The 17,413-nt window shown below is 30.9% G+C and overlaps 1 protein-coding gene and 1 pseudogene across 1 annotated transcript; both read right to left on the bottom strand.

Annotated features, from left to right (window-relative positions):
- Nucleotides 1–3,157: 3,157 nt before the first annotated feature.
- On the bottom strand, nt 3,158–7,836 carry LOC120133847 (annotated as a pseudogene).
- Nucleotides 7,837–10,815: 2,979 nt separating this feature from the next.
- LOC120134397 (protein FLOURY 1-like) lies at nt 10,816–12,331 on the bottom strand. Its single transcript, XM_039150829.1, has one exon. It carries the CDS (start codon nt 12,040–12,042, stop codon nt 11,143–11,145), a length of 900 nt encoding a protein of 299 aa, XP_039006760.1. The 5' UTR covers nt 12,043–12,331; the 3' UTR covers nt 10,816–11,142.
- Nucleotides 12,332–17,413: the final 5,082 nt, after the last annotated feature.

Genomic DNA, 17,413 nt, shown 5'->3' on the forward strand with positions numbered 1-17,413 from the left:
TTTCCAGTATGTCATAGGGGAACCGATTCCCCCATGGGGGGGAACCGATTCCCCCTAAAGGAAAATTGGGAATATGGGTTTAATTAGTTAGTTTAAGTTGCTAGTATCCAATTGCAAGGTGTAGGTATCTAATGATGATCTCGAAATGTACGTTTATGTAGATTCTACGCATAAAGCAATTCCGGAACGTTTGGCAAGTAAGATCAATCAAGGGAACGATAAGAGATGGGAATTGACTAGTGAGGCCAGGTGAGTGCATATTCGATAGTATATGATGTGCGATGGGAATAAGACTTGCGATGAGTCTATTTTCCTGAAGTGTTACACATGAATGCATGATTAAAGACATGAGGTGAATATGCATGTATGTATGCTTGATTATATGGATCGATTTGTTCTTTTATGTGTTAGATGATAAAGTATAAGTAATTACATAAGAAAGGTTATGAATTAGATGAGATGTAAACTATGTGATCATGGTAAAATATAATTATATGATTATATGATAAGTGAAATAAGCGGGATAATATTGATCTATAGGATGAAGTGAGAATAGTACACTAACTAGGAGATTTGAACATAAATGATAAGATGAACATATAAGATAAGCTAGAGGGGAAAGATTCATATGTTTAAGTAAAGCTATAACACATAGGTTGAATGATAGAAATTTGTGAAGTTATATGAGAATATTATACGAGTTATATGAAATTGAATTAAGTAAACATATTAGATTATACATAAAGAAATAATAAAAGTGAGATGTGTTTATAAGTCTGACATAGATGAATATGAATATGAATTATAAGAGTGCTATATGATTTATATTAGGATAAATCTTGAGGATATATATATACACATATATAGATATGAAATGAAATGAAATGAGTTATAGGAATACATAATTATGTGATGAAATGGTGGATTACCTAAACATGTGAATATATAGGTCTAAGAGAAGGCATAAGATTAAGATATAAGTAATGTGACTATAAGTATAGATATGTGCTCTAAGTGATATGACTTATAAGTATTTCTATTATAATGTTACATGATATGTTATGTATGTTAAAGGAATTATGTTATGGTATAAGAATTGATAGGAAATATATATGTGAAAACAAGTATATGCTACGAGACAAAACTTATGACTATAAGCTACGGGAAAGTGTTCTAGGTGTTTCGATATATTATATGAAGTATATGATCTTATGTGAACAAGATATGATAAGTATGTTTATATGAATAAAGGTGATTGGGTGAGAAATGATAGAAATTATATGAAAACATGACATATGTGACATGTGAACTATATGGAAATGATCTACGGGTAAATGAACTACGTGACTATGTGATCATATGAAAAAAGATATGTGATACGTGATATGTGAAAGTGAATTACAAGTGTATGTGTATATTTGAAATGAAATAAATGATAACGCCCATGTTATGTGTCATGAGAGCTAGGGGTATAGTTGGCATGCCAAGAGTCGAGGGTTTATTCGGTTCTTTAGGACATATGTATATCCTTTGGAACCTGTGTGAAGTCTTGAAAGACACATACTTGATCCATAGTATATGTATATGATTCTTAAGGAATTCTACGTGGTCCTTATGGACATAATTCTACGGGCACTTCGGTGCAATTCTACGGGCACTTCGGTGCAATTCTACGGGCACTTCGGTGCATTTATACGAGCTGTGGTGACAGCATAGTGCACAACCTCTATAGACTCACATATCGATAGTTCTCACATATGTACATGGGCTAATCCAGAGATATGAACAAATATAAGTTAGTGGTATGATAAATGCTATAGAAAGGATATGATGTTGTGTGTATAGTGTTTGATTGAAAAAGTATGTGATTATGTGATAACATGTGAATGATGAATTATGTGTATGTATGTATTTACTGCGATTAATCTGATATGATTCTATACGATATGAAAAATGCCTGGAATTTCTATAACATGATAGAACAGAACATGCATGTATCAATATATGTTTTAAAGTGCATTATAAGTGGTTATGCCTCACTAAGTCTTCGACTTAGCGTGTGATTGTTTCACACGTAGGTTTCGAGAAAAGTAAGGAGGGATGCGGAGCAAGACAGGTCAGTTTTCCTTACCAAAAGATCAGATCAGAAATATTGGATAAAGTATGTTTTTGGTTATGTATAAAGTGTTGGCATGTAATAAGTCATTAAGTACGAGCACTCTGATAAAGTCTGTATTTTGTTTTAAATAAAGTTTTAAATTTCCCGGGATTTTTCTTAAGAGTCAAGGTTTGAAAAGTCAATGTGACACTTCGGACTCGTATCCGGGTCGGATACGGGTTGGGGGTGTTACAATTTTTAAGAATACCCAATTAAATAATTTAAAAATCAGTATTTTTTTTATTCAAAGTGGTTATCATGAAATCCAAATAATCATATTTTAAAAGCATTATGATTGTATTGGACTGATATGAAAATAATATAGAATTCAAAATTATTATAAAGTAAACAAAAATAAAGTATGTTACGTAGTGAATCACAAAGAAAAATAAATTATGTTAACGATTTAACGTCACTACATATAATAAAAAAAGAATCAAATTATGATTTTATATATTATATTCCTCACTTATAAATCAAAGGATATTAAATATATATATATATATATATATATATATATTAAGTAAAATATGATAATTATATAAATATTATGTTATTATTATTATATATATATAGACAATAAATATTTGCTTTTGTAAAATCCACTTACTTTGTAAATTTTTTCAAATTTACATTGATTTAAGACTGTTGAATGAACTAATGAATGAAAATAGATGATTGAGATTAACTCATTGTTTTTTCCAATAAATATCTTCTTATTTCCTGCTGTTAATTTCAACTATCTATTTTCACTAATCTAATAGTCTTAAATATGTGTAAAACTAAAAACGTCAGATTAGCTAATGAAAAAAACGTTTCGATTTAATTATTAAACTGATAACTTAAAGAACAAAAGCCGTAGAATTAAAAAGATTAATTAAAATACTAATATGACCTAATCATGGATTAGTTTCATTGGTGTGAAACTAGTGTCCAACCCCACCTGCAAACTCCCATGGAATTTGATTTCATCACACTATTATAATTATTACCAACAAAACCAATTACATTCAAACCCCATGTTCGGAACATTGAAATATACAAAGTAACACAGAATTAGTTTATGATAGAGTGCATACCATCTCCAAAGAACAATCCTGCAGCATGATTACAACTTCTGAGATGTCGGCATCGCAAGCGAAACCCCACCACCGCCAGGTAAATCCCTCCATTGTTGAGTCACTGTTTTAATTTGGGTGTAGAAATTGACTCCAGCCTTGCCTGCAGTGAGGATAAGCTTCAAGCTTAGGAAGTAGTCAAGAGAATTCGGCGACAGTAACGGATGGCAAGTTGAAGTACTATGTTAACGAGGATGTGTATATTACAGTAAAAATTAAGATCGCCAGCAAAAGATGCCTTAGAGCCAGTGAATGAGAAAAATGACAAGGGGGAACATTGATGCCAACCTAGATATAAGCAGAGAAACATGTTACTGCAAAAGAAATGACCTTGCAGTAAATCTTGTCGTATGGGTATGCGATTTGTCCATAGTTTTACCTGCCCAGCTTCAACTTCAGTCTGGAATTTCCTCGCGGCTGCACCAGATGAAGTGAATATAGAAGCACCATTGCCATATCTGTAATAGAACACAAATTGCACATAAAACAAACATGAATATGTAACGTAGACGAAGCAGAAGAAAGAGGCTTTGAGTCAGGATGTACTTGTTTCTATTATCAATGTTAATTGCCTCTTCTAAGCTGCCAGCCTGAACGTTGGGTGCAAAAAGGAAGAGCATTTAACAATTGACAATGCTTCAATAAAAGTTTGATTAGCTTAGAAATAGGGATTTAAGTCGGTTACCTTCATACAAATGAGAACTGGACCAAAGATTTCCTCCCGCACAAGCCAAAATAGAGGAATCAAGTATCTTCCAATGAAGGTTCAAGGGTCGCTTATCCACTTTTTCCACATACTTTTGGGAGCATAGTCTAGACAACGTATTAGAAGCCCTAATAAAAATTAATACCTTATAGCACTCCATGTCAGCTGTAACACCGGATAAAATTGTGGGACCAATAAAATTGCCTTGCTCGTATCCTGGAACCTATCGTGTCACTCATAGAAAGTTAATAACAAGTTTTGAACTTTTTGAAATCTAGTTAGCAACAGGGAAACAAAAACCCAACAAGGACCATACTAAGCCACTCCAGAAACATAAATCAACCAGGAAAGAGAAGATGGACGAGGAGGGATCTTAGGTAGACCAGCAAAATCACTTGGATTATAGCAATAAATCAGTCTTTCAGAATTAAATTATATATTCTATAAGTAACCTACAATTTCCACTTCCGGAAGGCCCAAAACAAATCCATTTGTAAGTGGTTCCAAAATATAAATGATATTAGGATTATACAATCTTAAAGATAGAAAATACTATCAGCCATATGATGCCAGGAAAGTATCTAATATATGAATATGGCAGAAAACTAAATACCACTATATTTCTCCCATCAAGTAGTAGTTTGGCACCACTGTCAACCCCAGATTGAATTAATCTGCATATACGCTCCTTAGCCTGTCAATGCAGAATTCCAATGAAAGTAAAAACATCAAGGACTGGAACAGATGGGGAAGAATGAATCAAATACATTAAAAGGTATCATCATCTATAGAATATGTGATCATTAGCCCTCGTCCCTAGATGGGGTCAAGTTGGCTAAGGCTAAAACCTTTTCGCAGGGAGGGCCAGATCCAAATTTCATTAGACAACCCTGTGATTGACTTGAAACCTTGATAAGGATCAGCCTAGGGTAAATAATAGATTTTACCCTGTCATACGTTTCTGGTGGGGAAGGGAGGAGGCAGCATTTCAAATTGTTCAAACAAGAAAGTTGGAAATTTCTACTATCTTTATCACGGTAATTGGTTGCGTGCTACCAGTAATCAGGAAATGGTGGGAAATGTCTGAAATGAGTATTACCTGTTTGCTAATTATCGGACCAAGGTCTGCATCAGGTTCTGTTCCACTATTCACCTTAAGAGCTTTGGCATGTTCTACCAGCTTAGTCTCCCTGGAAAAAGGTCAAACCCGGTCCCTGTTAATCATAAGTTCACAAGAAATAAACAAGATAATAAACAGGGGGGAACATAATACCATGGTTTTGAGTCACCAACAAAGACTATTGTGCTAAGTGCCATCCACCTTTGCCCAGCAGTTCCAAAACCAGCAGTAAGTAGAGCATTTAATGTAGCATCCTTGCTTGCATCAGCCATGACAATGCCATGATTTTTGGCACCCATATTGGACTGAGGAGATAGGTAATTAGGAAGGAAAATTAATTCAACTTTAGAAGTCATAGTAGTTGAGCTTTCAACCTATATTACCGATTGGCAAGGGGGAAAGACTCAAACCTTAACACACAGACGTAGCAAACTGAAAATTTGACAGGTCTGAGATATGACGGCTTTAAGGGAAGTGATCCTATCACTACGATATAAACTGCATATCATTGACCAAGGAAAATATACACAGTTACCTGCACACGTTTTCCTTTCGCAGAAGCTCTTCCATATATGTGCATGCCATCCTTTGCAAAAGAAAAATAAAAGCATCAAAAATATAACCAACAAACTGAACTGCTATGCAAAACAGCAATGATCCTTTCATTAATTGCAATAAGTTCAGGACAGAAACTAGACCTAAAAACCATCCCCATCAAAATGAAGATAGACATGGCAATCTTGACAAAAACCAGTGATATTAACAGCAACAACCGCAATAATAATCAAGTGAACTTATATTTATATCCCAAACAATTATGAAATCTGAGAAATGGTCTGAGAAGTGGTAACAGAGAGATAATCATTTCTGTGCTTTGGATACAAAAGGCATACTTACAGTATTGGAACCAACAAATGATATAGCTCTAATATCGTGATCATCACAAATTGCATTAACAATGTCCTTCCACAACAGATTATGTGAGGATATATAATAAAATGTAATCAAACCACTGAACATCATAAGTTAATTCCATTTTACACCAAGCCGGCTGCATTTTTGGAAAAATCATTAATTCAATATCACAGTGAGAAAAAGGAGAAACAAAAATAATGCACTTCATAAATTCATGTTGCTGAAGAACATACATTGGTACCGTGAACAATATTTAAGACACCATGAGGCAAGCCAGCTTCCATTGCTAACTCTGCCAGCATTATAGATGCCCCTGGAAAAAGCATAAAAATAAAATTTTAAAAAAGGAGATTTAGACAGAAGTAGAACATATTTTTTCCTTTGTCCATGAAACTGAAAAGGATAGGGTAGTAAACAATGGAAATTATAAGGAATACTTAGTCCAAGTCTACCAATAGAACATCAACTTTCAAATAAGATCTTGAACGGCCAGCCTAGGTTAAACTAGACATGGCAACATTTTGTCCTCTTAAGGATCAACACATTTCAGTACATTAGCACAACAAAGACAAAAACACCCTGGATTCTACATGATAACAGTTAGGAGATTGCACTCACCAGGATCCTTTTTCGATGGCTTTAAAACGAAGGTATTACCACATGTAACTGCAACGGGGAACATCTGCAGTAAAAGCATAAAAATGAGTATTACCAACTTTACCCTTTTAGGCATTTGAGAAATTTGGTCTTCTTGTAAGAGCAGGTAAGAGTTCACTACCAAAACTTGGAAGAAGAAACAAAAGTAAGCTAGTAAAATATACAATCGGTATTAGCAAAAATCCTACGTGTACGGTACGAGTTGCTAAAACGATAAAGAAATATAATTGGAATGAAATGCTGATTAATGAGTATTAGAAGACTACTAAGTTTCATAAACCAGCAATTTGATAGAACAACAAACAAGTACATTGAGAAATAGCACAAGTTAATTGAGCAAATTTAACCACCAAGGGTGAATACCTTAGTTAGCAAAAGATATGTAAATTGTAACTTTTAGGGATAAAAAGAAGAAAAGTTGAAGTGGCAAATCCCAGCAGAAACACCGAGTGGCTCTCTAACACTATGAGTATCAATTCCACTGGATACATTCGGGACATACTCTCCCATTTGCAGTGTTGCCATTCCACAAGCATGTTCTCTCACCTCTATACAAAAATGTCGAGAAAATATACAAGAAAAACAATGACAAAGTTTATTATTCTTCACCAATGTCAAGGGAAACTGTTTTTGCAATCAACCAGAGCAATAATATTGAAGAATACAGAAACCAACCAATCCCCCTGAAAACATCCCCATGGGCATCCTTCAATGTCTTGCCCTGTTCAGTTGTAATATTCTTGGCCAGTTTATCCTTAAAAAAAGATTAAATGCATTTGTCAGCTAAATGCCAAAATTAAAAAAGCAAATAAAGACCTGAACTAATCTCATTACCATGCCCCTACGGATAAGAATTTGAACATGATACGCTGACGAGTTGTGACTGGGGTATTGCGCCAAGATGGGAAAGCTTGCTTTGCTGCAGCAACTGCAGCTTTAAACTCTTCATTCGTAGTTAAAGGAACCTGTGAAACATCTTCTTGTGTTGCCTGTTTTCCCAAACAACATATATATACTCAACAAATATAATAAACATTCAAATTGGAATATATATTTATAGATATTTAAAAATGACGCGAGATCTCACAGGATTTATAACATCAATGGTTGATGTTGACTTTGAATCAACAAAAGCACCTCCAATAAGATTAGGAACCCTTTGTGTAAAGTACAATCAATCAATTGGTAAAGATATTCAACAAAACCAATTCCAAAAGTCTTGATTTTCTGATAGCAGAATGGAAAAAAAAATCTTACAGGAGGATTTCGCTGATTTAAAGAGGATTAAGTCGCTGTAGAGAAACGAAAGTTTGTTGAACTCAAAATCTGAGGCCTTAAAGCCCTTAAATTCTTCACTGCAAAAAGAAAACCGCGAAATCAATTAAAACTAAAAAAAAGAAATTTCATTCATAGCCTTTTTATTTGCAATTGATTTTGTTTTCAACTATTCCGTTACCTCTTTGAAGGGAGAATCGCAGCAACATTTTCTTTTCCTGCTGTGAATTTGATGAAGATGGTTGATCTGGTTGGTTGCTTCAGTATCAGTTCAATGCAGTCACTATTTAAATATAAAATACACAAATAACTTTAATTATTAAAAATTATAAAATAATAATTCAATTATAAAATATTATTTTATTAAGTCATTTAACTATCAATTATTATAAATTATTTACTTGATTATTCATATATTTTAAATTCGTATTTTTTCGTTAAAAAATTATCATTATCTGAATTAGACGTTAACTTATTGATTAAGATATGATAAAATCATATTTTAATGATGTCTACTAACACTACCGGTGCTTTTAAGTATTGACTCGACAACATAATATTTTAAGCACTGACTCGACAACATAATATAAATAAGGAGTTGATTCACAAAATATAACTCAAATGGTTTTAGAATCAGATTGTATTATTTCAGTCAACATATTAACATCTAACTTAAACGATTGTCAATTTTTTAATAAAAAAAATAAATTAAAAATATACAAGTAATCAATGATCATTTTATAATTAAAAAAAAAAACTTAACAAAACAACACCACGTAATTAAAGGACATACGACAAATGGCAAGATCCCTTGACCGGCATCTTAAAAATTACTATTAATTAACTGTTTTAACTTCTATAGTAAAATCCAGCAAAATGGCTGAGAAAATAGGTTGGAAAAAGAATTCCCAAAATAATTCAATTTCAGGATTATTTATTAATATAGAGCGAATGCTACAATAATCATGTGAAGACGTCAGGTGTTATTCGTGTCTTAAAAGATTTTAAAATTGCACGATGTCTTCTACCGGAAAAATAAAATTACATGGTAATCTTGATTTTTTCCCATTGATACTATAGCAATAATCATAATTCAGGAAATAATACGGTGAATGTCTTATATGAAAAAAATCATTTTTCTCATAATCCTATATGGACGAGGAAACCAGTAAAATCCATCTATCATCTCACTGTTTTTCATTGATATAATATTAAAATATTGATGTACGTACTACATCAGTAAAAATATTTCTTTAAAAGAATATAATTAAATTTCATATGTTAAATTAATTATAATAAACTAAATGATGATATATGTTATCGATTCTTCTACTTCTCACGTATAATTTGTTGCTTATACTTTTTCTTTTTTGTAGTGTTGATGATCATGGGATTCATCACATTTCTATTTGAAGGGAGTCAATATTCACTTTCTGATCTATGTATACCGCTCAAAATTCCCTGGATCGGAATCGAAAATCTTCACTTTCGTAATGCCATGAAACTTTAACAGTTGCACGACTTTGTCCAGTGATGGCAAGTTGTTCGACACTCTACCATAGTTAATTCCAACCGAACCAGCAGCATCTGCAATGACAAAACAAAAACCATAGTTCAAACATAGATACAGCAGAAAGGAGAATAATGAGAATGGAAAAAGCTTGAGAAGCCATGAGCAAATAGTAATTATTAAACTGATAAAGGTTAAGTGGTTCAATCAATAACCAGTTTGATATCGCTTAAGAAGATTTTGAATTCGAGACGTAAAAAATCTTTGCTCGAAGATTTATATCAAAATCAGATATGCGGCATGAATTGATCTGAATTAACCAAAACTAAACTCTAAAATTGGGGAGGGAATAAATACTCAATTAAATGTCAGGAGTATTTTTAACATTATACCTTTTTAAATTTAATAAACTATTTTAGATTTATTTTATATAGTGGGTCTATAAAAAAAATCAATAGGCGACGGTAAAAGTTCTTCTATTTTCTTTTAATTGAATATTTGAATAATTTAAAACAAATAAATTAAAATTTATTTTTAATTAAATATTATATTTCCTATTATTTCATTTGAGTTTCATGTCATTTAGTTTGTTTCTTTTCCTGTGTTGGTATCAATTGATTTAATGGCATTTATTTAGTCAATTCGTTAAAGTATTACTAATATTGATACGCCCATTACCTTAATCCACCTTTCTGTTAGATTTTTTTTTTTATTTTGGAAAAAATGGTTACATGGAAATGTTTTAACACACACACATATATATATATATATATATATATATATATATATATATATATATATATATATATATATATATATATATATATATAGTGCGAGTGATTATAAAGTAGTATCATTTTAAAAAAATAGTCAATTGACAACGAACATATACGTATCCAGTAGACACAATTGCTCAAACTCGAAACGTATAGAAAGAATAACACTTATTTTTATCACTGAAATAAATATTCATATATTTATTTATATAATCAATATATCTATATATGTCGAGAAAACCTCATAAAACTGGATTTTATGCAAAGATGAAATCAATGACACCCTCGATAGTTTATGAAATCATCAATGATGCTCTTAACTACTCTTAATTAATAGTTGATGAAATGAAATTAAAATGGGGGAAATTAATCAAATCATATACCAATGCATATTAAACCACACATTAACAAAATGCTAAGAGTTATGATGAACCAAAGGGGTAATTCAATAGGATATGAAGCTACATTTTGTGTGAGAAAAATGAGCTGAAGAATCAGACTTCCTGAGAACAAAGAAGTATTCTTAGCCCATTTTCCATACTTGAGAACATGAGCGTTTGATTTGAGCACCTAAATCTAGTCAATTCAACAACCCTGATGTTAACTATAATCAACAAGTTTCAATACCAAAGTTTAAGTTTCAAGAGGGCTAATTAACGCATTCTACATACCATTTTCTTGAGTAAAAACAGCCAAGACCTGCATCGAGTTCTCGAATTGGCCTAATGCATCATCTTTCATGTGAAGCTTCAACTTCTGCTTGCACAACTGCAATCGGTGTTCATATTTAGCTAAACTCTAGTGTTTTAACTCGTTTCTGAACTCGAAAAGGCATCATTTTTAGCACCTAAATGTGTACCATTCAACTCAACCCTAAGAATGAACTATCATGAACAACTTGCAACAATTAAGTTGAAGTTTCAAGTGAGCTAAGTAATGCATTCTCCATACCATGTTCTTGAGAATCTTGAAAAAAGCCGAGGCCTGCATCGAGTTCTAGTTGGCCTAATTCATCATCTTTCATATAAAGCTTCAACTTCTGCTTGCACGACAGCAGTTGTTTTTCCAGTGAACTCCTCTCCGATTCATGTTTCATCACAATCCATTGCAGTGATTCAATGACTCGTTGATCATATTCGTGCTTCTGTTCCACCATTCTCTTGAACTGACTAGCCTCCATTTCCACCAAACTTTTCTCGGTCTGGAGGCGCAAAATCATGGCCATCGCCTCGTCCGCTGCAGATGAAGCAGCGAGCCTTTCCTTCTCGAGCTCTTGATAACAGGCTTTTGTTCTTCTCCTTTCGGTTTTAACCAATTTCCTCAATGCCATTACATCGAATTCTTCGTCTTCAGGACAACATTCTTTTTCATTCTCATCAGTTACATCTTCTATAGCATATTTAGCTTCGAAATTGGTATCTTTCTTGACAAATTCTTTGCAATGATCTCCAGGTTTTCGAATATTTGAATCATAGATCTCCGACAACTCATGTTTCGAATTCGAATCATTCGATTTCCCTATAGCATCACATACAAATTGAAGTACACCCTTATTACTCAAACCAAATTGCAAGACCTTTAACCCCATACCTATCACCAAAACCAGCCCCAACACATTGAAAACATGGGAGAAACGACCAAAAACCAAAAGCCCAAATCCAGAAAACTCGTTTCCTGGAAACAGAAACCTCAAGCATGAAGCACAATCCATCACAAAAGTCCCTAAAAAAACCTGTAAAAACTCCTTATGCAACTCAAGAACAGAGCAGGCAATCACCAACAAAACAAACCGACCCAGAATCTGCATGTGGGTTCAATTACCTTCGTTCCACTCTTATCAATATACCCTTTTAAAACAAATTCTAGAAAGACTAAAAGAAAAAAAAAATTGCAACAAAAGCAACCAAACAGGGGATTCAGATTTCACCCAGAGTTTTTAACTTTTTTAGAAGAAATCACAATGCACAAACGGAGTGATGAGATTTGGGTACCACTGACCTTCTACAACGTACAAGAAGAGCCATCGTTATTTGTTCGGCATAGAGTAATGGCAGTTGTTTAATAGTATCCTTGACAGTGTGGATTCTGTCGGGAATTGTGAAAGGGGAAGAAGCTAAGAAAACGATGGGGGCTGGGTTTAGTAGGAAATTCACGTGGTTTGAGAGTCGGCCAAGATTTGATGTATTAATATCTCACAGTGAAAAATAAATGAAAATTTCGTTCAACCAAACCATTGGTTTCATGATAAAAAAGATATTATGTTAGAACAGAATTTCCTCTTCTGTTCAATCATTAAATACCCTTTTATTCTCATCCTTACAATAAATAAATAAATAAATCAGTAATAAATTGTTATCGGATTTATTCATATCCATTTGGATTAGTGGCTTTTAAGTGTTTAATTTCTTTTAGGTTTGAAATTTGTTTGACTCGATTTTTTTTATAATATTTTTATTTAATTTAAATGATTTTGAATTAAATTTTATAACACAATATTTAACCATTTTTTTATATGCATAGTAATTTCAATGTAAAGAATCAAATGAAATTATTTTATGGATTAATAATTAGTTTGATTTTTGTATTATATTAAAAAATTTATTTTGACTTTTTATTATATTTTTAGTTTAGTTTATTTTAAGCTTTTATTCTATTTTCATGACGTAAATCAATTTATAAGAGTCAAATAAATTTCGTTATGAGACGGAGCATATCTGATAATATTGTTATTGTTTAGTAAATTGTTCTTAACCTTGAGGTTGTGGGATCGAGTCCCACGGATGGTATTTCATAATTCGGAGGTCTCCCACGAAAGCTGTTCTTAACCTAACGTTGGGGGCAACCTACTATCCTACCTCCCCTTACCCCATTACATATGAGAATAAGGGTCGGCTAATTAAATTAAATTTTAATAAATTGTTCACTCGATAGATCAAAAAACATGACATAAAAGTTGGATGATAATTAAAATTGATTTGGAAAAGTCGTATGATCGTTTCAAATGGTCTTTCATTGATTATACGTTACATGATATGAGTTGTCCCGATCACTTCCGTCAACTTGTTATGAAAATTGTGTCTCATCGGCATTTACTCAGGTTATGTGAAATGGTGCACAGTCTAAGACCTTTAAATCTACACTTGGGATTCGTCAAGGAGATCTTTTATTGCCCTATTTATTTGTATTGTGTGGAATGATTAACTCTGACTATTCAGCGAAAGTTGATGATGGAAATTGGAGACCGATCACATTCTCACGTGGTGACCTTGGCTTTCGCAATTGTTTTTTGTCGATGACCTAATCATTTTTAGTGAGGTCTTTTTGACGCAATTAGATGTGATTCAACTTGTTCTCTGAGATTTCTGTGATAGCTCTGGGCACCAAGTAAGTCGTGCCAAAACCACTATTTTCTTCTCTCGGAATGTGGAAGAACATCTCTAAAGTGAGATTAGTGGGAGTTTCTACTTCTCACAAGTTGAGAATTTAAGGAGATATATGGGTGTTGGCTGCTGCGTTGCTTCATAAGAGAGTTATGCGTGCAACCTATGACTATTTAATTCAGAAAGTTCGTGATAGGTTCGTTCGTGGATCAGGTAACTCTCGTTAAATCTGTGTTGATTGTTGAATATGTTACCTTCTCATGTTATGTAAATTTTGTTACCTCTCGAAAGGTGTCTGTTTGGAAATTGAACGTTTAACTAGGAGCTTCATATGGGCACATTCAGATGAGAAAAAAAGTGTTAATCTTTGTCTATCTGTTGATTAAGGTGGTCTCGATATGCGATGGATGGTACCCAAAATGAGGTGATTCTTATGAAATTAACCTTTCATCTTGTATCTCATAAAAATGGATAGTTATACCTCTTGGTTTTAGTTTAGTTGGATTGTTTTCATCTCAATTTTTATTGTTAATTATACTTTGCTCTCTTGAGTTGGTATTATGGTTCCATCCCTATATATATACATGAGTTATGATCCACTTGCACAATATAAAATTCTTCTAGTTTTACACAGATTTAAGACCATTGGATGAGTCAAAATAGATAGTCATATGGGTTAGGATCCAGTTACACAATGCAAAACTCTTTTGGTTTTACACAAATTTAAAATTGTTAGATGAATGAAAATATATGGATGAGATTAACTCATTTTTTTAGTGATCATATTCTCATTTTATACTGTTAATCCCAGTCATCTATTTTCATTCGTCAAACGATACTAAATATGTGTAAAACTAAAAAAAAAATTATATGGTGTACTAAGATCATATGTGTATATATATATATATATATTTATTAAAAATAACTTTGAACTTATAATAATATATCTAAACAAATAAAGAATAACCATATATATATATATATTCATGGATGGACATATAATTTTATTTTAAGGATGAGAATTTAAGAAATTATATTAAAATTTTAAGGGTGCATAATTATAAAATTTCAAAGAAATAAAATTAAGTCATCAATAAAAAATATAAAAATTGTTTAAAATATGTAAAAATTTAAAGTTTTTAAAACATTCAACCGCACCCAAATACTTCTAGATCCATTTCTAAATTTATCCAACGATATAATATTAACCAGTTCATGCAAAAGTCTTACAATAACTTTGTATCTTTTTTGTGAGTTTGTTTTTAATGATTATAATATTTTACTATTATTACATATTTTAAAAAAAATTATTTAAAACTCCTAATTACATTTTATCATCCGTCGAGGACAAGCAATAGGAGCAAGAAATTCAGTGCTGGCATTCTTTTCAGGCCGGATCCCAACCTATTCTATTGACTATTAAGTATTTATATTTCATGTAAGGAAATATTTTTTATAATTTTACATAACGAATAATTATAATTAGAATGATAAATAAATATTTTATTTTTACTAAATACGTATTTAATTTTTATACTAGTAATTTTTTATTATTTCATTTTAATTTTAAATAAAGATAAAAAATATTATCACAATAATATTTATTATCAATTAAAAAAATAGATATTTCGATCAAATTTTACGTATACTGATAAGATATATAACTTTAATTTTGATTGACTTTAGGTCTTGAGTCCTATGTTGGATGATTCCTAAAGAAAGAAAAATATTTCCATTTTTTTTCTAATTGAATTGATATCAAATAAATTCGAAATACTAACTTAACCATGTATTTAATATCTAATATAAATATACTTTTGTATATTAACATAAAACTCTCAACTCTATAAATAAAATTTTAAAAAATATTACACATTTTATTTATTCAAAAATATTAAAAATATGAATTCATTAAGTGACTTTAGTGAGAAAATGAAATGTTGTTCTTTTTAGAGATTTCAGATTCGAACATATTTGTACAGTATACGCGCTATCAATAATTTAAAAAACTTTGAATATATATTACCTTATAATCAATTCAGATTATTAAAAAATATGTCTTTGATTAATTATTTAATTTACTGGTGAAATTTTTAGAAAAAACCCTCTATATATATGCAAAACGACAGTTGAACTTTCCCCAGAAAAGTTTTGTTGGTTTCGACCGGACTAGTTTGTTTCCTCGAAACTTGATGGTAATTATAATATAATATAAACAAAGTTTAGCATTCACATTGTCTATAATTTAATATTTTTAATGAATATTTAATTTTGTAAAAAAACTTAATTTCTTATTTAAAGGATTATTGTATTCTAATGGATTAATGTTGATACATCATATAATGGTGCACCTTGGTTGATTAAAATTAAATTACCATAGATAAAATTAATATTAATATTTATAAATAAATTAGGAATGACGTACCACGATTTAATGTCCAATCATTATGCCACAACATTTTATGTGATAATGTCAGTTTAGTTAAATAATTTAGGATAAGTCGAAGTGATTGTGGGATTTTTAATTTAAATATAGGGTAGATATATAGTTAGATGTCAACTGGAACGTTGTCTTTGAAAGAGGAATTGGTAAGAATGATTTTATTTTTTATTAAGATTTTAAATTAGAAAAAAGAAGGAAATTACTCGATAATGAAGAATTTCATAACTTAACTTTTATTCAAATATCATAATTACTCTAAAAGTTTGGTTCATTTAAAAAAAAAAAAAAGATAAGCTTCAAGTATCATTTTATTTAACTTTAATAATATTAATAATCTGTCGTTTAATTAAATTAGTGTCATTAACCAAATCTCAACTCATTTATAAAGTTATAAAAAATATTCTTATTTTAGATGATAATAAATATTATTATAATAAATACTTTATATTTTTAAAATATTTTATGTAACCTTTCAAGTAATAAACAACTAAAAACTATTCTTTAAAGATTGAATATGGTAATATTAATATATATGAATACTTTTATCATCGTATTAATTATTTTTTTTAATAAAAGTCATGAGTTCTATTAAAAAAATATCTAAAATAATTACAATGAATGTTTATAATTATAAATGTGAACTAAATATTTAATTAGAATATTTTCTATAACTATTAACACGTAAAATTAGTCATTTGAAATTATACAAGTAAGTAAAAGGTTAAAAATTCAATCAAAATACTCAAAGAAAAGTATATACGAATAGATCTGACTGCATCGACAGATGAACTACAAAAATAGATGAAAACTATTAAAAGATCGTCGACAACCCACATATCAAAGGTTCCAAAGCATATATGAACTACAAAAAGAGATGAAAACTATTAAAACATATCTGACTGCATTGATAGATCTGACTGTATCCTAATCCAATACGAGGGTCCAAAGCAGGAAAGATCATCAAGATAACAAATAAGTGTCATCTTGATTAATCGAAACGTCATTAAATCCAACCCTAAGAAAAAGATAAAAATGAAGAAAAAAAAACAATCAAACGACTGAAAATGTACAAAAAGATATTAAAAAAACGTGCATAACGATATAAAAATATGTCTTATAAGTAGAATTATTTAAAACTAAAAATAGAAAAGTAAGCAAAGATGTAATATAAAAAATAAGCGAAAAACAAAAAATATCAACGGTCGACAACTAACATCAAAATTGGTTTAATCACCGGTCAAATAAAAGTAGAAAAAAAAGGAGTGAAACGACGAAGAGAAAAAAAAACTTGGAGAAAAAACTTAAGAATGAATTAACTGATTATTTTCATATTCATTTACATAAAAATATTGACA

The sequence above is a fragment of the Hibiscus syriacus genome, unplaced genomic scaffold (assembly GCF_006381635.1).
Source record: "Hibiscus syriacus cultivar Baekdansim isolate YM2019G1 unplaced genomic scaffold, ASM638163v2 tig00110597_pilon, whole genome shotgun sequence".
Taxonomy (NCBI): domain Eukaryota; kingdom Viridiplantae; phylum Streptophyta; class Magnoliopsida; order Malvales; family Malvaceae; genus Hibiscus; species Hibiscus syriacus.

What these genes read in the sequence shown, in the direction of transcription:
- LOC120134397 (XM_039150829.1), bottom strand. Translation starts at nt 12,042, where the DNA reads ATGCAGATTCTGGGTCGGTTTGTTTTGTTGGTGATTGCCTGCTCTGTT.